At 30.6% G+C, this 24,229-nt stretch overlaps 1 protein-coding gene across 1 annotated transcript in view; it reads right to left on the bottom strand.

Moving 5' to 3' along the window:
* Positions 1–23,812, bottom strand: part of LOC145320100 (uncharacterized) — an 84,400-nt gene extending 60,588 nt beyond the window's left edge. The window contains exon 1 of the mRNA XM_080162540.1: positions 23,737–23,812. Within this exon, the coding sequence (XP_080018666.1) occupies positions 23,737–23,812 (76 nt within the window). The remainder of the gene's footprint in view (positions 1–23,736) is intronic.
* Positions 23,813–24,229: the final 417 nt, after the last annotated feature.

Here is a 24,229-nt window from a genome sequence, read left to right as displayed (position 1 = left end):
ATTGTAGCATGTCAAAAAGGAATGCTTCAGCAAAATAATTTTGCAAAAATAGATTAATCAATCTTCAGATATTTTACAAGATAACTAGGTCTATATTTTCCATAAGTACCACGCAAAGCAAGCTAAAAATATATTCAAAAAAAGTAATCTATTATTAGGTAATCCTTATACAAAAGTTCACAGGATGTTTCTAATCGCTGAACCAATATGGTTCTCCTTTACAATGTAGCTTCTCAAGGGTATTGGGAAGGTTAATAACTATTTTGGAGAACGGCACTAGAAATCTGTTTTGAAACTTAAATTGAATTGGAAGGGAGGGGGTGTCGACTTCCCCTCCCCCCACCGCTAGACTAATTGTAAGAAGACACACATGGTTAGCTTATAGAGTAGCTGCGCTACTAAAAAAAGAAAAAGTAATGTGAAATGTTAAGACAGACAGTTTATTTCAATAAATTTTATCTTCAGTCACTTTTTATTTGTTTCAAAATAGACGGTACTACACTTTTATTTCTATTATCATTATTAAATAAAGGTATAGGATGTATGCTTGTCTGTTTGTTTGTTTGTCCGTATGACTGGTTATTTGTCTGTCTGTTAGTCTTTTAAAAATTTATTCAGCCAATATAGTCATAAATATTAACGCAGCTAAGTCACTACAAAAGAGCAGAAAAGAATCTGCTAGCAGACAAAAAAGTTCCCAAACACTTGATCCAGGTATAAATAAGGGTATAATTAATTCAGCATATAAGGAGTGTTGCAGTCACCAAAGTAAATCTAACTCAACTGCGCTTTTTTATTTATTCTCCTATTAAATAAATTATCAAGATATCGCGGTTCAAACAAACCAACTAAATAAATTTGTAATTTTTAGCAAATAACTTTTTATTATTTTTAAATTTTGATGAAAACCTTGATAAAAAATATACAAACTGCAACGTTAAGCATTAAAAAAAGGTATTGTTGCCTTAGAGAAAATAGTATAATATAAGCAAATATATCTTACCCCATTTAACTTAATAAAAAATTTGCTAAAATCTAGGCACACCTTTGGTATTGGTATAGGGTAATGACTATGGGGAAGTAACTGCAGTAAAAAATTGAATAATGTAAATGTAAAGATAGGAAGGCAACATTGTTGATGGTGAAAACAATCAGGACTAAAAAATAAATTTTTATAAGTTCTTATTTTGCTCAAATAACTGAAAAATATTCTCAAACAAAAATTTTCCAATTTAGCTTCGAAATTTTAAATATCCGGTAGATTAGAACTGGTTCTCAGCCATACTGAAAAATCATTTATAGCATTACGATAATTTTTCACGAATTTTAAGGAAAATTAAAAATTAATACCAGTGTTGTTAGCCCAGTCCTTCGGCCTCTTGGGGCTAACAAAACTGGTTTCAATCTCATAATTTTTAAATTCAATATCCGGGGAAAGGTGTCTATGATACGATGCGATACTATTATCACAATTTTAAATACAAACAATTTGAAGTTATAGAGTGTCCTTTTAATGAGAAAGAAGTTGTAGTATAATTGAAGTAGAAGTTATACTGCAATGTGTTTATTCTAAAACCAAATTTTTAGACGTGTTCCCCCCAATATACATCAATTATTGGGAATAGCTAAAATCTCCTTTAATTATAATACAAAATTGCCTTAACTTTTGAATAGTAAAATAACTAAAGAATATAATGGAAATAAAAGTATTTTTTTTTAAATTAATGATAAAATTTTTTTATGCTTAGGGCTTTAACCCAACCCCTTTCCCTTCTTTTACATCAAACTTTCTCAACCCTGAAAAGTTGGGCCCTTTTCCGCACCTTAATTTGTCGGGGAGGGGCGTTGAACGCCCTTCTGTTAAACTCAACTACTATTAGAGACGGAGGGCTAAAATTTCTTGGACATGTCCCCTGTTTGGTAAAGAATTTCCGACTATAAGATAATGAACATATTTCGCATCCTTGACCCTTTTATCTGACCACATTTGTTTTTAGGTCCTTTTTTACCTAACAATTTTAAACAGCTGTAGTTTCGTATTTTTGAAGCTAGAAAAACTTTTTTTTCAAAAAATGTTTATCGTGGTGTAAAATCTATATAAGAATTCTAAAAATGTTTTTATTTTCTAACTTTACTTCTTGTGAAAAAAGTTTTTTCTTGTTATGTGTAAACACCAATTTTTATAACCTTTCAATTATACGAGTAACTTGGGCTCTCAGTAAAGTTACAGGAAAATATCAAATTAGGTTAATTATAATCTTTAAGAAATTATTGACTTTAATATACTAAAATTATGGTCTATGTATTAGTCGTCAAAGTCATGATTTCAAGGTTTTCTTTAACCTATGGCACTTGGTTTTTTTTTCAATTTTTAGAATCAAACAACCTCAAGGGTCATTGGGGATAAGACAATGGACAATAAGTATATAAGTATATAAATCTGTACTGTGGATAAACAAAAATACCCCCTCTATAGAATAAATTTATTGAAGTTTTATTGTTTCAATTCTACTAATGTACAAACTTTTCAACTAATAAATTTAATCTACAGAAGGAGTATTTTTGTTTGTCATCATTGAGGATGTACATTAATTCAATAAATATCACGAACATTTTTGGGATAATAATAGGATAAAGTGGTTACAAAACTTTGGGTCCCAGTGTTATTTACAGTCTAATGTTCCCTTCCTTCTTGCATAAAACCAGTCTTTTTCCTTGATTATCAACTTTTTTTTTTGAGGGGGAGGGAGGGAATAATTCATATATAAGGGGCGATTTCTCTTGGGAGGGTAGTGGTACCCTCCCCCAAAATAGTTATAAACCTTTCCTGAGTCTGTGAGAAGCTACCCTTTAAAGGAGAACCAGATCTGTTCAGTAGTTTTCGAGATCCTTTAGCACAGATAGCAGACAAGCATTCTGTTACTTTATTATAAGGATAGACCACAATTACTCTGCAATAACATAAATATATTTATTTGTATGCATTCATCAATAAAGAAAAACCATCTCATGATTATTAATGCCTCATTATCAATACTAAACATGGTTAAAAACATATAAGAGCATTATGTATTTTTATAGCAAGACTAATGTAGTATAATTTATGTGGGTTCATTAAAAAAAGTTTATCTTAAATTTTGGTTAGTTTGTCCAACTGTAGATGTGTAACAAATATTAATCCTTGTATAAAAGTAACCAAATGACTTTCTGTGTGTCTGTATATTTGTCTGTATTTAATGAAAGATTTTCTAACCGCTGAACAGATATGGCTCTCCTGTATGGTTCTTAAAATGCAGCTTCTCATAGGTCCTCAAAAGTTTTTTTACTTTTTTGAGAAAGGACACTCCTCCAAAGATAAATAGCTCATAGAAAAATTAATTCCCTCAATTTTTTTACCTTTTCTTTTTCAAGCTAAAATTAAAAATTGGAGGGAAGGTCAATTTACCACTTTTCACCACTTCAAATGCTCATAGAGACCTCTAAGGGGCGTATCCGCTAGTTATAGTTACTTTTAAATTAAGTTTTTTTTTAAAATTCAAGCTAATGATTCCTGTAACATGCATGAAGCTCATTAAGTTTTAGCAGAAAGTTTAAAACTGAGTTCGAGAAGCACCTACACCTTAAAATAATGTGTTACACATAGATTTAAAATGTGGTTACACATGGACAAACAGACAAACATTTGAAGTTCATTGTTTTAGATGTCCCAAAAGACATAGAAATGACGAGAAAGCACTAAGAAAATTTTTTAATTTGTTAAAAATGATATGTCTTTTTTCATAACAATTTACAAATATCCTCTTTTAAAGTTCTTTATGACTTTGCTTTCCTTTTGTAATAACCAATAAGTAAATAAAATTTCATATGTGTTGATATTAAATTATTTATTTAATTTTATGTTGGTATACTTGTATGTAGGTTGTGTGTATAGTTTTGGATATAGAAAACATGGATATTATGACAGGAATAATTTTGTCCTTAATTTAGGCTGCTGCAATTGTCCGTCTCATTCATGGGTCAGTTCATTCCTCCAGTAGAGGGGCAGAATATGGGGTTATTGTTATATTAGCCAGCTGGAAGTAGTATACTATCAGTGTATGCAAGAATCTCTTACACTACTATCCATGTATTTCCTATCTATTTATTGTTTTTACTAATGGGTGTGTGTATAGTAATGTTTTTGTGTATTTATTTTGGTACTGAAGTGAGTGTTTAGGGGAAAGTTTTTTATGCTTGTTAATGATGTATAAATCTATTAAATTTTGCTTTATTTTCTATGTATTATTATATTTACAATGATTCTTAAATTCATTTTACTTTAATTTTACTAACAATTTTGGAGTACTTGAAAAAAAGTATTTTGGTTTCTTTATTCTAACATGTATAGGACCCGCAGGAGTAGGGCAAAGAGAGAAAACTATACTCACTTTTTTTGATTTTTTCAATAATAAGTGAGGAAGGAGGTTTCTGGGCTCATTAGGCGTTTTAAGGGAAAGTGTCACATTTTGAAAGAACTATATCTTCATCTCCCTGTCTGTACAAGGAAAATTGGAAAAATATAATACCTGTAAATAAAAACTATTCCTTAGTATTGAATAATAGAATGTGGATACAAGATTATGGCAAAATTGGAAAAGGGATTTCAAATAGAATTGGATTTTCTTATCTTAATCTCTTCTACATTGCAGGGCTTGTTATGGGTTACCAATGCAGGTTGAGTTGGAACTGAAATTGTTAATAACCTTAAGGGTGAAGGAATATTCAATTAATACGATTGAATAAAAAATTATGATCAATGATCATAAATCATTTAAGAAAAAAAAAAATGAAAATTTGATGCTAATTGCGATGAATTGTTTTTTTTTTGAGTTAGATGCTTTTGAACAAATATAATTTTTCACATTCAGTTTATTAAATGTGATATCATAGATTGTAGAACATTTTTATACACTAATTTTTTGAGGATTTCATTCCTTAATGTTTTGTAACTACTCATTGTTGAATTTGACTATGTACTGAATGTACATCTCTGTAAATATGTATGAGAGTATCACTTAATTTCTTTTTGCTTCCATCACAATTACAATAAATATTTTTATAGTCCAAAATATTCACTACCATCATTGTAACAATCTGAAAAGAGTACAAAATTACTGAAATGTAAAAAATATAAAAAATTACCAAATATTTCACATAAATATTCCTGATTTCTTCTTTTGCAATATCACAGACAAAATATGAAATAATAATACAATTTATATAATATATAGATATATAAAAATTTTCAACAAAGTACAATAATACTCTTATGAAACATTTTATTGGTATAGATTTAGTTTTAAATCACGACATTGAATCATCAGATATTTTTATCTTTTGTAATTATCATATTTTTGGAATTTTAGATGTCACATCTTTATTTCCGAGTTATAATGTTATATAAGAGTGTTAAAAAAACAATTGCTCACAATTTCATCCATATTAGTACTTAAAATCATGGAGAATTTATAATGTTTAGAGTTTTTGATGATTCATGGAAAGATATAGACCATAGACACATTAACCAGGTTTCAAACTCAATCCTATATGATATGGAAAAAAGACATGAAACCTTGAAACATGATGGCTCTGTCCGTTTTAAGTTCTCAATGTTTAACAGGCCTATCTGTTTGGTGCAAAATTGGCTAGGATTGGGTTAGGAACCTGCTTAAGGTGTCTATAGAAAGGTATTTACAATTACATAATTTGTCATTGAAATTCTAAAATAATACATACACAATGATTATTATCTCAATAGAGTCTGTTCTTTCATTCTAAATCAATCCAAACTCTAATTTACAACCAATGCACAGCCCTTTGATCTAAAAGTACTCAATAGGATGAGAATGAATACTACCTGTTTTCAGCCAAGACATTCTCATAGTTTATTATTAATGTCAATTCTCATATTGTCTAATGTCTATTAGAAATATTTTTTGGTAAGAAAAAACCGTCAAACACTGAACTTGATCTTTTTTCCATGCACTTTTGTGTTGCATATATAGTGGTGTGTGCAACACAATTTTACATAACCATTTATATTTCCTCTAGAAAAGACACTCTTAATATATTTTGTGTCATGTTTAAAACTAAAGTAAAAAATTATTAGAACTCTAAAATATAATATGAAAACAGTAAGACCAACCAGTCTAAAATTTTCAGGTTTAATGCCATTTTGTTATATACATCCCCCCCCCTTAAAAAAAAACTACTTTTCAAAATTGTTTAAATTCCATAAAATAATTGGAAAGGTGGATATCAAAGTTAAATGAATTTTGAAACCCCCTAACAGTTTAAATGTCCCTTTTTTGTAGTAACAATATTTTCAATATATATAGAATATATACATAATATAATATATATTTTATTCATATATAGGATGCATAAGAAAGATTTAACAAAGAAAAGTTTGTCCATATGCAGAAATATAATATGGATAAAATACTTTTATGGATTATTATGAAAAGCAGTTTAAACAAACTTTATTTTATATTTCTTTTTCTTCAATTCAAATTTTTTATGCAATAAAAAATAAGCTAAATTTAAGATATGCTTGCTTTCAAATGTTATCATTTATATTTTTTTTCCTCTTCATTTTTCAGGTTTTCCCCAGCCATAATCTATAAAGGTCTCTGTCTGAGTTGATAAGAAAAATTTTACTTTTATCTGGCCATGGCAAATTTTACTTTCATTTTATTCTTTATATTTTTATTTAAACAAGGATGACAGTGTCCCTAAAAACAAGCTCGAAAATCAGATGTACGGACCAACAAACAATAACCCTTGTAAAGTGTCAAAACTTAAAGGGCCAGATGGACAGACCGACTCAAAATATAGAAAAGTGATAAATAGACTTTTATTTAAAAAAAAATAAATTATTATAAAACAATTTAATTTAAATTGTAATTGACTCTAAGGTTGTTCTAAACTTAAATAGATGTTGAATTAACATTATTAAATATCATAGTTTTAGACAAAAATATAGGGTTCAAAATGTTAAAGTGTTAAAACTTAATTTATAATTGCATTTCCTTTTATAGTAAAGTATGGTAATTTTTCTATTTTTCTAAATAGATGTTGAATTAACATTATTAAATATCATAGTTTTAGACAAAAATATAGGGTTCAAAATGTCAAAGTGTTAAAACTTAATTTATAATTGCATTTCCTTTTATAGTAAAGTATGGTAATTTTTCTATTTTTCTATTTTAAGATAGAACCTTGATAATGGGACTGGTTGCATTCAATTGTCAAAACCATGCATATTTGCGGTTTCTAATCTGATCCCATACACACAAAATCACAATACATTAATAGTATGAACAATGAATTTATAGTTGAGAAATACTTGGTAGTCTAGGAACATTCTTTACCCTTGAATTTTAATATATGCATGACATAAAAATAAAATTTTATTCTCAAAAACAAATTGAAAATAAGGTTAAGTGTGTCTTGATTTTTTGTATGTCTTATGGTGACCCTAACCATGCGGTGGGACCTAACCCTGTTGTCACTTGTGAACTATTATTATGGGGCTACCAAGTACCTAATTATAAATGTAATGCAACCTAGACTGATCTAAAAAAAATACTATTCACAACCCCTTATTAACAAATTATTTAAAAATTAAGGGGAACCTAGTGTCTGACTCTGATTATTGCGTAAAAAGAATTAGCCAATGAGAGGCCACTATAAATTTTACCATTAGTCAATTACAGTGTATACTGGCCTCTCATTGGCTAATTTTTTTACATCATAATCAGAGTCAGACACTTTTACTGGGTTCAATTAAGCGGGGTGGTTGGTGTTTCCCTCTTTTTATTATATATGTGTTATTTATACTGTAAATGAAACCTACCACTAAAATATATTTGCCATTAATGGTTAATTCTACTGCAGTAAATTAGCTTTTGTTGACCTAACCTAATTTCTTTTAGTTCTACAAGTATTATGCTCAATATTTAGATGTGAACATTCTCTATAATATAGATCTTTCAGAATCAGATTTCATTTGCAAGAAAAATAGCAATTTTTATATTTCTTTGCAGCAAGAACCTTCATGTTCTTTTTTTTAGAAGGTGGGGGAGGGAGGGGGGTTTCAAAATCTACATGGCTGGGATATTGAATATCTAATGCTTCTGTTCATGATAATCTAAATTTACTGTTTACACTTCAAAGTATTTCCTTGAAAATAATTTTTTACCTTTCTTAATATGACGATATTCTTACAAATTGCTGTAATTATTAACATCCTTGTTTGGTAGTAAGTAGTGTATTCTTTTATATATGAGTTTGTATGTATTATATGGCTTCTGTGTTTGTTTTTGAGATGGAGTAAATATTAGGAATTTTTTACAGATAAATCTTTATTTGCTTTGTCCATCAAAGCATTAGCTTTATGCTTGTTTGCTTAAGATATTTAGACCTTTTTCAAAAGAGTTATGATAAACAAACTTAGTTTAAGGAAAGTTAATCTAAAATTTTCTAATTTTATCATGGTTAATTATTTTTTAGGAAGACTAAAGTTTCTAGCCCTCTAGCTTAATTAGAAGCTGAGAAAAAAAAGGTACGCGCCCCCTCTAAATCCCAACCAAGCTAAAAAAAGAGACTTTCAGGTTTTAAAATAATATAGTGATTTGTTAATTGAAGTCAAGTAACTTATATTCCTTAACAAACGTATAAAACTTTAATTCCTTAATGTCCAAATTAGTTTTTGGTCAGTAAACAAATGTAAACACACACGCTTTTCCTCAACAGTTTAGCGGATTTAAAACCGACACGCAACAAGCGGCCAATGGATCCTATAAATAGACACATTTGCTGAATCAAAACTGGTTTTACCTAAATTGTATCTGTTCCTTCTTCGCGATTATAGAATTTCAAAGATTTTAACAAAAAATGTGTGATGATTTGACTTTAAAATGGCCTTTGATATAAAATTTATATGCTGTATATTACCCTTAACACATGAAAGTAGTAGTTGTTTTAAAAACCTTTTTTTGTAGATTAATTATAACTTATAAAATTGTCGACGGGGGTAACTTCTGACTTAATTAATGCTTGTTTTTCTTCAAATTACCTTGAAATTTTAAACTTAGAAAGTAAAAACAGTAATAAAAAATAAACATATCATTTAACTAAAAATACTGGCACAATTGATTTACAACATATACTTTTTTTTTTAAATTGAAGCTTTCCTACAATTGGGGTCGGTTAGTCTGTCCGTTCGTCAGTAACAGTTAGCTTTTAAGGTGGAACAATTACCTTTTTCATTAACTTGGACATGTTTGAATTTTCCTATCGATTTCAAACTTTGCAAGGTTATTTCTGTACTAATTAGATACGGTTTAGAAAGCGTATCAATTCTATAATCATTACCAGAATGTCCATACGCCCATTTTTAATATGTTGATTTTAACTTTTTTTAACAACAAATTTTTATGTGTAAAAATTATCTAATTGATCTGATTTTTGGAATACTGATTCCTAGGACAACAAAGTTCAATGTTTAAAGCAAAGCATCTTTATAATCAAGTCCTAAAATGTAATTATGTCCTTTAACATTATCCTGTATTTAAACAGTTTTTTTAATTACAAACAATTAAACAAATTTACTTACACATTTGTTCCGACTTTTATAACATTATATTCTGATTATTCACTTCTTAAACTGCACAATGATAATGTCATTTTATCCTACGGTTTCATAGCTTCGCTTTTATAGATGTTGTCATCCTTGTTTACATAGAAACAATTAGCATTGACACTCGAATTTTGTATGTAAAAAAAGACACGATAGTATTAAGTTATCAACCACATAAACAATAGATCGTTGAAGACATTATGCCTTTAATTGATTATATCAAAGGACTGTTATTAATAAGTATACCTAGTCAAATTAGTTAACAACTTAATAGTTGATTATACAAGGATGAAAATTTCCATAAAAGTGAATCTATGAAAGGGTAGGACAAAAAACATTAACAATTGTAGAGTGTCATAACTGAAAAAGCAAATATACATATATGTATATGTATAAGTCTAAAAAAATAAAAGTAAATTTGTTGCAAAATATAGGATACTGTTTACGGACATTCCTACATTTTTTATATGCTTTGTTTATAACATTCTACCTTTTTGTAGTAGGAATATAAAAAATGTTTCAAATCAAATGTAAATAGACAACGATTGTAGAATTGCTATGCTTTCTAAATCGTACCTTACTACTACTACAGAAATAACCAACCATGCCAAGTATAAAAAAATAGGATAATTATAAAATGCCTAAATTAACGATAAGATCTATCCTTTATGGACAGACAGACGAACAATAAATATAGAAAAATAAAAGAAATTAAAATCAAGCAGCAGAAATGAGATGTAAAGGTTTTCTAATCTAATCTAATGACTAACCTTTATTAGTTTGTTAACGTAAAATCCTGCATTATTAAAGATACTTGTTGTATGTATATGCTTCTATCCTTTATTCTTTATCTTGAAAGAGTCTTGTTTAAAAAAATATAATTATAGATCAACAAGGACCAAAATCTTTGACCTATTTAGATTATGATCACATTTTGAAAAAGGTTTTGCAAAGTCTTAAATAAGATACAAAATTAAATAATAATTTTTTTCAATTGCTAAATAATCTTAAATACACAAGACAATAATTTGGTGTTTAATTAAGATATACTAGCTCAATATAAAAAAATAGCGATTGTGCCTATCGATTTCAAACTTTGCATGGTCATTCCTGTAGTAGTTTGGTACGATTATAAAGCGTAGCAACTCTATAATCATTACCAGAACGTCCGTACGTTCATTTAAAACATGTTGATATCTTAACAACTTTTTTAACAACTAATTTTTATGTGATCTAATTCTCCTTTTGATCTGATTTTTGATATATAGATTCCTGGGACAACAAAGTACAATATTATAAGCGATGCAACTCTATAATCAAGTCCTAAAAATGTAAGTATGTCCATAAACATTATCCTGTATCAAGCAGTTTTTTAAACAAATTTACTTACAATTTTGCTTCGACTCTTGTACTTTTATATTCTGATTATTGAGTTCTGACACTATACAAGTGTTTATGTCCGTTTGTCCTACCGTTTCATTGCTTCGCTTTTATGGATGTTGTCATCCTTGTTCATTATATCAATTATTTTATCCATATAAAATTCAAAATGGTTTAGAACAAAAATATTTACTTTTGTGTAATAAACGGCAAAGTATCTAAACAATTAGAATTAATATATAAAAAGTACTTTTGATATGACTTTTTATATCACTCATAATGAATAAAATAACCATTGTTATAAATCCTAAATATGCAGTGTTGAATTGTCTATAGAAATATTGTTTTAAAACCTCAACAAATATGACAAACTTATATTACTAAGCCATGAACATTAAGATTAAATGCTATTTTAAAGTCAAATCATCGCACATTTTTGGTTAAAATCTTTGAAATTCTATAATCCTGAAGAAGGAACAGATACAATTTAGGTAAAACCAGTTTTGATTCAGCAAATATGTCTATTTATAGGATCCATTGACCGCTTGTTGCGTGTTGGTTTTAAATCCGCTAAACTGTTGAGGAATAGTGTGCACAGTAACCAACTCAAACTAACTTTTTTTTGTCTCAACCAAGTTTTTTATGTGATTAACCAACTCAAAATTATGGTGTGCATATAAAGAACTTTTTTTTTGTTACATGCTTCTTAAAATCTCATTGTTTTCTTACAAAATGATATAAAAGAAGTCTGATAATCATTTAGTTTATTGCTTTAAAATTCTCAACAAATACATGCTTAGATTTTCAAACTAATTCTAGTAATAGTGCCTAACTTTTTATCTTTGTGACGTAACAAAAATCGAAGGATGAGAGGGGAGGTGGGAAAGGAAACCCCTAAAAAAGAGATGGATTTTTGTTACGTCACAAAGATAAAAAGTTAGACACTATTACTAGGTTCCTAATTTTCTTTTATTATTGCTAAAAATTATATAACTCAACGAGAAAATATGCATGCCATAGGTGTAAATCATATAATCATTGAATTCTCTAGTAGCACTTTATCTGGATAGTGCATAGGCTACCAACAAATAATAATCCATTCATTCGACTAACTGTTGGGTATAGGGAATTCTAAGACTGTTTACTTATATGTACATATACAGGGAGGAAGGGGACATTGGGCTGTTTATTATACTGGTCCCCAAATTTTATAATAACGTTTTCTTATTCGTTGGCTTAACAACTTTGGAGACTAATTTGAGTGTTGATTGGTTGGTTCATTAAGTTAACTGTTTAAACGTTTCAACCACTAATTGTAATATACAGAAGGAGTAATTTTGTGTATCATCATACGGGATATACATCAATTTATCGGCCATTGAATATCCTTTACAATACCTGGCAATTATACAATAGTACATTACAATAAAAACTTAGTAATGAAAAAAGTTACTATGTAATGTTATATTATATTCCGCATAATTGAAAGTAAATAATAAATAAATCAAACAAGACCGTGTACGGTCATGACACAAAATTACATCATAATTTATAAAACTTTAACCTATTATGTAATGTAGTAAGGTTTTGTTCTGAATCTTAACATCTGAATTAGTTGTGTTCTCTATTTTAGGTAAACTTCACTAAGTCCCGTGATGATGTTTGGCTATTTATTTTCCGATTTAAGTCTTATTTTGATTTTTTTAAAGCTATTTTTCGAGCCTCTTTAAACACAGATCCCCTAGATGCTAAAGACGCAGCCGCTAGTATCATATTAATTACCATTATGAAGAATCGCTTTATATAAAACATACGAATTATAAAATATTCTTATAATAAAGTTAACCCGCGACCGTGGCTCAACACGTAGCGCATCCGCTCGTCGTCGGGAAGGTGTTAGGTTCGAATCTCGGTCCGACACCGCGTCATAACTAAAGACGTCAAAAATGGTTCCCACTGCTACTATGTCAGATGCGCGACGTAAATAGTTAGAGTGGGGGGAATGCCTTGGCCCAAAACAGGCGCAACTCGTTACCATGCACAGTTAGGACTTCTCAGACAAAGGTCGTGCATCACAGAGAGTTGGTTGTCTGTAATGTACTGTACCACGGGTATGAGGTGAAGGACCAAGAGTCTGGCCTTGAGTTGACAAGATGACTGTTCAGTCCAGGTGCAACTCACCCATACGACATTAGCATATAATAAAGTAACAAAATGTTTGTCTGTCTGTCTGTATGTTTGTATAAACCGATATGGTTCTCTTTTACAGGGTAGCTTCTCATAGGTCCTGGGAAGTTTTATGATTATTTTGGTGGAGGGTAAAAAATAATATACTGACGGACTGAAGAAATATCATAGTTACAGGGTGGCTGCGCTAATAAAATAAATATTTATTTAATTTTGAATTGATAGCTCGTATTATCATTTTAATTTAGTTATACAGGATAAACGAACGTACTTCCAGGACCTAATTAAAGAATTGGTTCGCTACTTTATGAAAAAAATTCTCCTGCTATTCACTCACACCTACAAACTTTTTCTTTTACACCACAAATGAAAAGAATAATTACATATAATATAACTTTGCAGTAGCGAAGCTACACTCTTACCATCAGCTATGTACGTCCGTCCGAACTAATAATATTAAATGAACTTTTTATATGATGATTTTGCTGAATAAAAGGATTTTTTCAAATATTTCAATTCATATACTTATGAATGAAATGAAATTTTGATAAATGAAAAAAAAACGGCATTTGCCGCTAACGTGAACCAATCGCGTATCATCTTTGTAGAAAGACATCCAATAATACGCTGGTACTTTGACAAGGAGACGTGTTATTGGTTCATTTTAGAAAAAAATCGAAAATTCTGAGTATTTTCATCTCCAAGTTGGGGGGTGGGAGGATTTGTTCTCACCCCCCTCCCACATGCTTCTGTAATGAAAAGCATTAATGGCTTTCAAAAATATAATAAAAAATATAAAAATATGCTAACCTGGCCTTTCATTTATAGTAATATAGTAATCCTTAACATTACTCAATTTTTTTTTATTTTAGAAGAGGGAGTAAAATCTTGAAGTTTGATACATATATTAAGAAAGGAAAGAATGAATTTCAAAACTTGAATACTAGAATAGGGAAATAAAATTCATAAAACTAATCCTTCCTTAAATATTATATGAAACTAAAAAGTTTCCTCAAATACAGTGTGTTTTTTATGAGAACTTTTTAAAAAGCATTATTAACCTACTTATAGAAAATAAGCCATTAATCATTAAATTCTGATAACTATAAGTAGGGTATTATTGCTTTTTAAAAAGTTCTCATAAAAAAACACACTGTATTATCAAACTACATCAATAAATATTCAGATGACTTATGATTTTTCTAAAATGCCATAGGGGATGGGTAGTTACAGACGGAAAGACAGACCAACAGACAAACTTCCTGTCAATTTTATATAAGGATTGACCTAACCCTACACCCCTGAAATTTTCCTGAATAAAGCAAAATAGAAGCATAAAAACTTTCATGTTTTTCTTTCATATTGACTTTTTTTTCACAGGGATTTAGGGGCTCGATCACGCTTTGGGTACAATCCCCCCCCCCCCCCCCCCCAATGCGACCTTGAACATACTCTGCGTTGGAATTGCGTTGGGCCAAGGCACTACTATAACTTTTTTATCGCGCATCTGACATAGCACCAGTAGTCTTTAGTCATGACGCGGTTTCGGGCCGAGATTAAATCACTTATAACCTTCACGACAACGAGCGGCGTTTTACGCCACATTCGCGTGTACGAAGGGATAAAGGTATACAACAGAGCACAATTTATTTAATTTTACATGTCTACAAAATTTTGAAAGCATGGGATTAATGTATTATGGCGCGAAGACAAAAGATTTCTTTTATTTTAAATGGCGAAAAAACGCAAAATGTTTGTTTGTTCGCTATCCTAATGAAATTATTATGTAGATTCCTATGACTATCGGCTATCGGCTATTTTATAAACACAATGTCTGTTCATCTGTCTGTAACGCTATTGGATAGATTCTATTACTTCTTTTAGAAAATTTTCAGTTTTCTAAAATTCAATTCCCTACATATGGATTTAATCATCCTTTTTATGATCAGTGTTATTAAAAAATCTATCAGAAATTCAAATATCTATTAAGTCTGTTGTTGAAATTATTTAAAATTAAAATTTTAGATCCATTAACAGATTTAGATCCCTCAACAGATTATGATGTCATACGATAAAATAACCAATGAGAGGCCAGCATAAACTTTACCATTGGTCAATTACAGTGTATACTGGCCTCTCATTGGCTATTTTATCGTATGACGTCAAAATATGTTGAGGGACTTTAATCATCTTCCCTTATTCCCTGCTTACCTTAAATATTGATATTGGTACGAGAGAAAGATATTTAGGTAGAGAGATAAATGAAAAGAGGGAAAGAGAGAATATATAAGAGAAAATCTATAATAAAACTTTTTGATGTTTTCTGCGTGGGTGTGTTTTTAAAAACAGCTACAAATTCAAAGTAAAACTTCAATAATGTATCTTTGTCATATTTACTACTCTGATTTAGATGCACTTGTCCATAAGCCAAAGCATTTCTAACCACAATTCCGTATGCAATGCTATCATTCTATAATATACTTTTAATATTTCAATCTACATTATCCTATCCTATTATGTAAAGTATTGAGGTCTTTTTTTTTGTCTGAAAAACTTTTTAACTGATTGAGTTCTTCTTTGGAAGGAATATGTCCCTGGATGGATTAATTTTTTTTTAGATTTAAGTTTCGCATGGTTTTAGACGATTTTTCTGCCACTTTCTTACCCCTTTGATTGCAGATCACTTGGTAGAGGCGCAGCAGCTACATAGTAGCCAAAATAAAATCAATGCTGAAATCTTACATCTATACTAAATTTTTATATGAGTATTTTTGTGTTGATATGATAACAGCAAGAGGGTTTGAACACCTTCTGCAAGGAGTCTAGGCTTTCGCACAGGGATCTTTAGGGATGAGACATTGAACAATAAATCTATTTACATCCTCAAATACTAAAATCCAAATTACCCCTCTGTAGATTAGGGGTAAATTATGCGGAAAAAGTTAGGATACAAAGATTTGTACAACCCAATTAATAACTAATATAAAACCCCAAAATTTGTAATCCAACGAATGAGAGATGATGTTTCTAAAACTTTGGGGACCAGTACAATTTACACTCAAGTGTTCCCTTCCACCCTGGATATTATATGAGTAAGGTATAAAATCAACATTTCAATGATATAAAATCAAATGTAGTGGTATAAACATGAACGAAAAAATATTGTTTTATCCGATACCAACGGCTCTCCCCTAGATGCTCCTAGGGCACTTAAGGTATTAGTTTTTTTAAAGAAAGAGTCAAGAAAAGTTGGAGGTTTTTCCAGTAGGATGTACCATTTTAAGTAACAGACTCTAACTCAAGAACTCTCTGACAGCTGCATGGTACATTATCATTTACGTTAATGCCGCGGGTTAGAGAAATTAAAATAGTTGTAGAAATGCTACCCATCTAGATCTAATAATGTAAGAAATTTTCATTATGTCCACTCAATCCAATCTTTCAGAATATCCTCTATATGCAATTTCATCAAACTAAAAGTGATAGGTTCTCTGTCATTACTCCATTAAAAGCACAGCGCCTTTATATTTCGGGTTGACTGTGCTTCGTTCAACCTGTCCACAATGTACTCCAATATGTTAGGATTAAAGTCTATGAGCAGCTGTACTCTTCATTCTCATAGTTTTATTCACTTACTACCCAAAACAAAAACAATTAAACGCCTAAAATCATGAAGGATATAACTTAGGTAAAAAATACAATCCACCAATCTTTTCTTGTGAATTGATAAAGTTGCTGCGCTACTTGTGGAGAACATTGTAATTGCTTTATGAGGAATAGTAACTCGCAATTAACTCATTGTAATCTATGATCATCTGATTGATTTTGGTCTAGAAAAGACTGTTCATTTACATCCCATATAATAAAGTAAATGGATGTTTGAATGTACGTGTGTCTTCTAAACTCGTAAATTCGACGAAGCCCAATCTGTAGCACTTTTAATTCCTGTGACGTCATAAAATGAGGGAGATGAGAGGAGAAGTGGGAAAGAAAACCTACAAAAACGAGATGGAGAATATGACGTCACAGAAATCAAAAATGGTTAATATTGCTTAAAAACATTGATTTTTTCATATAGTTTATATAACTTTATATCCTTAAATTTTTAAAACTAAATCTAAGATTTATTTTGCAAGGGGGTGTTTAAACAAATTCCTTGCTATTGAGATAAGTTTAGAATGGTTTTAGGTCCTAGGGGAGGTGTTAAAATTACCTTAAATTTCAGGAAGGGGGTGTTAGCACCCCTCACACACGCCATTAATTTTTGAAGATGGAATTTTGTCTATTCTATATTACCCCAGTTTTATTTTATTCTATTTTATTTACAAATGGTTCCCTATGAAAAATAGGTCATATTTACTTGATTTATATTGAAGTATATTGAGAATACACAATAGGATTTATTCAGAATTAATGTGCAATAAAATGATAAAATGCCACCAAGTTGTAAGAGTTTCAAAGACAAATTGTAATATCTGCACAATGAACTAAACACACCTGGATTTAGTATAATGTAGGATTTTATCAATAGCATTCGTAGTCAATGAAAGTTATACATAATGAACCATGTTTAAAGTTATAATAGTTTATATCAAAGTATGCAAAATAAAATTGCTACATCTTCTATTATCTACCCATTTAAAAAAAAGTGAATGGATCGCAAATTTTCGCAAATAAATGGAGAATTCTCAAAATTCGTAAAAATTCGTAAAAAGTTTGTAAAAAAAATTGGGGGGGATTTTGGTTTTTTTTGGGGGGGGTTGGGGATGTAACACCCCCCAAGAAAATAGCCTAAAACCACCACAGGACCAGTAGGTATATTCCCTGAAGAGTAGAATTCGATCAGTTTGGTGGTTACAGAGATCTTAAGGGGCAGACGGACAGACAGACGGATGGATGGACGGACAGACATCATTCTACTTTGTTTCATAGATATCAAATGTACAATTCATTTTTAAGAAATCAAAATTTAACAACCATCGCTAAAATCATCCAAGAAAATCACATTTCCTTATAAATGTAGATGACGCTTCAGCAAGAATCTGACAAAGAAAACGAATAGAGAGAGAAAGTCAGACTCAGATTGTTTCTACTTGGTAAAGTAATATTATCAGTAATGTTATAATAACCATTGTCCCTAATTGTTTGTGTGTTGTTTTGAATAAAACAAAGCATTTGATGCTAAATAACTCAACCACTAATTGTAATCTACAGGAGGGGTAATTTTGTGTATCATCAGTGGGGATGTATATCAATTTGTCGACCATTGTCTTATTCTTTTAGATCCCTGCAATCAATGACTTTTTGTACGTTATAATAGGTTCAGTTTTTCCAGGAAATTAAAATATTCTTCAAATACTATAATGTAACTTTAATATTGATCGTAACAGAGCAAATATTTACATTTTCACAATTAGAGTTTTATTTTAGTAGCGGCTATTCTGTAATTCTCTTTTTCTGTCTGCCCATCAGTCCGCAACGCTTTGGAGGAAAGGTAATTTTATAAACTGCTATTTAAGATAGACGTCTGATATTTTGTGAAGATTTCTCTTACTAAACAGTATCCATTAAAAAAGATTACTTAGTTCGTCGGTCTGTCTATCGGGGTACAAAGGTCATAAATATTTTGTGATTAATAATTTAACTTATGTTTTATCTCTAATTAACTTTGTAGACCTCTACATCACCATATTACAGCATATTTTTCATCCTTGTTTTTGTGCCGAAGCTTCTCTTATAATTAATTGTGTTGACCGATTTATGAGAAACAGCGCATAGTGTCCAATAAAAATGACGCCATACAATACAAATGACCAATGCTATGCCAGTATACAATTTCCCATTGGACAATTGCAATGTATATTGGCCTATCATTGGTCATTTGTATTGTATAACGTCATTTTTTATTGGACACTTTACGCTGTATCGACTTATGATAAAGCTGTATTATGTCTAGAATGTCAAAAAAGCGAATAGACATTTTACAATACTTAAATTTTTTTCTCATAAATTTTTTTTTTTTTTTGGATGAAGGGATCATGGAAAGAAAACGAAGTTGCCGGTTTCGTCGTTTTTTCACAGTAGCCTTTCTCCTATTTCTATTAATCATTAACATTTACTTAACCTAACCTAACCTAAAATAACCCTTCAAAAGCTACTGTGAAAATACGATGAAACCGGCAACTTCGTTTTCTTTTCATGATCCGGATAAAGATTTGCATCTACATGAAAGCAAAAACAATGTCGTACGTACTGACTTATCTTAGTTATAGGGTAACTTCACTGATAAAAAATAATTTACAAAATTCTCAAGCAAAAGAAAGAAAAAAACTTATGAATGAAAATAAAGTTTTAAATAATTAACTAGAGTGTTTATTGATGACGCTATGCGTCTATCAATTTAAAACCAATTGATCAAAAAACAATATGTATAGAGTAGTTTTCCATTACGTCATCAGCATATATTAATTAGCGCAGCTGTTTACTTTTATTTTTGACGATAAGGTCATTATGCTTGTCCGTTAAGATCTCGCTACTGAACCGTTGGAGTTCTGAATTTCAGGGCAGTAACTACCATCAATAATTAGTTGAATATACTTTTTATATAAATCATCAAATCTTAACAATTATAAAATATTAAATTTAAAAATTTCCCTATAATTACGTTTGTTTAAAGGGTACCAGAAAAATAGGGGGACAGAAAAATAGCCTGAAACCATCCCAAGGCTAAAACTTGAATATAAAATATATAACTACCAACCCATCTCACCTCAAATAAAAAAAATACCCTTATAGTGGTTAGCGAGTGGTTAACGGACGAACAAACACACTAATACTAAATATGATAGTATAAAATGGTTTTTTTTTATATAAGTTAATAAAATTGGATACGTTTTGGTTACTATTAAATGTTTTACCTATTTTATAAACATTTCTGAAAATTCAATATCCATTCTTTTTAAAGTGTTTTTGAGATTTATTTTCTACTAAGATGTTCATTTAACCTTAATAAATTAAAGAATATTGCAGTGTAAAAAAATCATTTAAGCCACCTAATTTAATATAAACCTGCTTAGAAATTTAAATGATTTTAACTTTATTTCGTTAAAATGAAAAACAATGGTTAATGATAAAAATTAAAAATTTTACGAGAATAATTTCCTTCTATTAAAACATAATTTACATAAGTATGAATTATAAAAATAAAAAAATCTGTAATCACTGAAAATTTATAAAAATATTCTAAAATTATGAAACGAGAAAATTGCCCCAGCAGTCCGACAACTACTCATGGTCACCTCCGACTAACAATCAAAGCAAACCTCCGATATTATACCGAAGTTAAAAACACAGGGAGAGAGTTCGTAGGAGAGAGAGAGAGTGAGAGAAGGAAGGGGGGGGGGGATAAGAGGGAGTATTGCATGAAATAGTAGGGCATATGGGGGGTTCGGTTTGAGTATGCCACCCTCCTCTTTCTCTTTCAATCCACTATCGTTTTTTTTGGTTATTTTACATTATTTCAAGTGCTAGTAGAAAGGGATGGTGTTCGTTTTTTCTAGTTTAGTTTATTCTATTTTTTGTTATTATTTTTAAAATATTAAAAATATCTTTAACTCGCTCAGAAGTCGCGGTCGCAACCATATTCATTATTGTAAATTGTATACTTTTTAAACACACCCAAATCCAGGGATGTTTATTGTAATTTCTATCCATTAAGCTAAATTTAAATTTTAAAAATATCCAAGCTTACAGTAATATGATTTCAGCTGTTTTGTGGAAGCACCGAAGAGCAATGGTAAAGTGTATATGGATGAACAGAGAATAGGAACGGGGGCGGGTATAAAGTTTACCTTGCTTTTAAAAATGTGTACCAAACCATCTACCTACCTTTATGGACGTTCCAGCAATGTATCAGATTCATTTTAGTGCTGAAATTTCAAATTATAGTCAATAACAATAATGGCCATAATTTTTGATTTAAAAAAACAAATCAGCTACGTTTAGGGGGGAGCCATGATTTTCTCTGCTACTATTCAAGATAGATTGCTGAAGTTTTCCTATAAAATATAAATCAGTTATATAATATTTGTTCTGTTGGTTAGTCATTTAAGCAAAAATAGTATAAAAAATTGTATGTGATATATTAATTTTCTCTAAATTAATTTTCAGGACCACTAAACATCTGCTCTTTAAAAAATTGTATTTTTTCAAATTTTCTACCAAGGACGTCCAAGCCTTTTTTGAGGGGGTAAATGAAGTGTTTCAATGGTTTGAGGGGGGGTAATTTAATGTATTTTGAAAAAAATTTGAAAGGGTGAAATGAGGGGTCTCAAAGTTTAATCCCTACACTTCTGGACGTCTATGTTTGCTACTCATTAACCCTTAACGGTCAGGGGGGGGGGGATCGTTGAAGGCCCCCCCCCCCTCCGGTTTTTTCTATCTCATTTTCTGCGTGTGAAAGATAAAGAGCCCAAACTGCGTGAATTTTTAAGTATGGGTATGACAAATAACTGAGAGTTGGAATTTTTTGAATATCTTCATCCTGCCGGCACAGGATTCCAGCAAACCTGACAGTGTCATCCAGGTAAAGAGCAAAAATATTTTTTTGTTTTAAACAAAGCATTTTATATTACCATAATCCTAGAATATCCTCTAGTAGTACATCCTCATATTAAATACAGGTGTTCAAGTCAATTTCAGGTTCCAGGTATTAAAATTTCATAAAGATCTGCCGCCGTTTTCCCGCCGACCGCCGACTGTGGCGGCTGCATGCCAAGTACAGCTGCGGCAGCTGAAATTTATATTTTGATATTTCTAATATAAAATTTACATAAAGATAATCATTTTCTGCAAAAATTTTCTTCTACCTTCAAAAATAAGACAATTACAGCCGTTTGAAATTTTTAAGTAAAGGTTGTTAAATAAAAGGGTGAAGGAAGCGAAAATTGACTTTGACTTACTTAAGGTCGGAAATTCATTATCAATTAGGGGACTTGCACAAAAAAATTTTGCCCCCCCCCGACCGATTAAGGTGCGGCAAGGGGCCCGACTGTTAAGGGTTAATGATGTCATCCTTGTTTTTAAAAAGTTTTTTTAGCCATTCTATTTTCTATGGGGCTTCAATTTGGTTAATTATAAATGTCTTCAAACAATATACAATTTTATAGTTGCACCATTTTTGTGTAAAATAGAGGTAAAGTTATAACATAATATACATAGAGGAATTTTCTTTTTTTAATGATTATGTTTGCTGCGTACTTAAGTATACTTAATACATGGATTAATACATATATTTTTATGTACATATATATTGTCGGAGGCAATTTTTAAGAGCGAAGCTTTTCTATAATTAGAGTCGGTCCGTCCGTCCTTACGTCAAGGACAGTTAGCTTTTTATGTTAACTTAAAAAGATTAGAATTGTCCTATCGATTTCAAACTTTGCATGGTTATTCCTGTAGTAGTTAGGTACGAATGCGATGCAACTCTATAATCGTTACCAGAAAACCAGTATATCCATTTTAAACATATTGATTTTAAACTTTTTCATACACAAAATTTTTATGTGATATAGTTATCTGATTCATCTGATTTTTGGAATAGAAGCTACAAGGACAACAACGTACAATGTTATAAGCGAAGCATCTCTATATCCAAGTCCTAAAAATTTAAGTATGTCCTTAATCATTATCATGTATTTAAGCAGTTATTCAGTGTCATATAATTTGAAAGCTAATTAACGTAAAACAGTTGCTGTTTATTATTAATTATTATTGCTGCGCTGCTTATGTACATAATTGTCCTAGGTATGCACATATTTCCTGGTTTAATTAAAGCATAAAAGGTTTTGTATTGAAAAAATACCAGAGTTGATTAGACAGTGACGTATGGGTGTATTAGTTTTTAAAAACAAGACCGAAAACGTATGCACAGTGAGCCCAGGAATCCAATTTTTTGGAAAAAATTAATAACTTCCTTATTTTTCAACCAAATCAAACAATTTTTGTTTTAATTAAAAGGTTTTTATAGTACCTTTTATAGAATTAACAAGATTACCCCTTCCTCCCTCTCTAGATGATTGAGTGGTCAAAATCTCACCCCAAAAAATTGGTTTTTAGTCGATTTTGACCCAGGCCACTTTGAATGGCCATCACGGCCAGGGAAGTGATGGGAAAAAATTGTGCAAAATAGCAAAGATGGGCAATGGCCCAGTGTGTCAGGTGACATGTGTCCCAGGCCTGTCAGCCAAGCAGTCTGGCCGCACTGGCATGCCAAAAATCCTCAAAAACTTCAATTTTTGACAATTTTTGCGACCTTTAACTGCGGCTGTCAACCAAACGGCCGGTCAGACCACCTCTGGCCGCACACCCGCCAATCCGGCTTGGAATGACCTACAAAAAAGTGGTAATACACGTGGCTGCGCCACAAACACACGCCGCCCTGTGTGCAAAAAACACGACAAAAAATTTCATTTTTTTGGTGTGCTAACTTTGCCGCCAATTAAAGGACGGAAGACGGCCGGCAATTATCTCTGACTTCTTCTGATTGCAGTTAGAGCCGGCCATTGTGGTTCTAAAGATACCTTTAGATTTCTGGTAGCCCCTTCAGGAGGCCCTCAGGGTCCAATACACAAGGGCATAGTAAAATTTTATTTTGAGGTGCTCTAACTTTTCCACCACTGGTGGGAAAATTTTATGCCATGATTTTTCAGAAAGGCATTTTGCCAGATTTTTACCCTGTAAAAGGATTTTTCTCTATAATGAAATCCGGCAACAAATTATATAAGGATTATACACTAAAAATAGCTTAAAACAACCTTTACAAAAATATCTATAGAGGTTAAGCAACTAAGTGAAAGTTGATAAGACCAATGGGATCCTCTTATATATTGCCTAATTAATGCTAGAACTTCATCCTAAAAATTTTCACCTCGTTGCTAAAAAGATCAAGGTATTTGAATCAAAGCTTAAAAAAAATATTCA

This window comes from Acartia tonsa, chromosome 5 (assembly GCF_053477335.1).
Source record: "Acartia tonsa isolate MP-2025a chromosome 5, ASM5347733v1, whole genome shotgun sequence".
Taxonomy (NCBI): domain Eukaryota; kingdom Metazoa; phylum Arthropoda; class Copepoda; order Calanoida; family Acartiidae; genus Acartia; species Acartia tonsa.
This window is presented reverse-complemented; position numbering and strand designations above follow the sequence as displayed.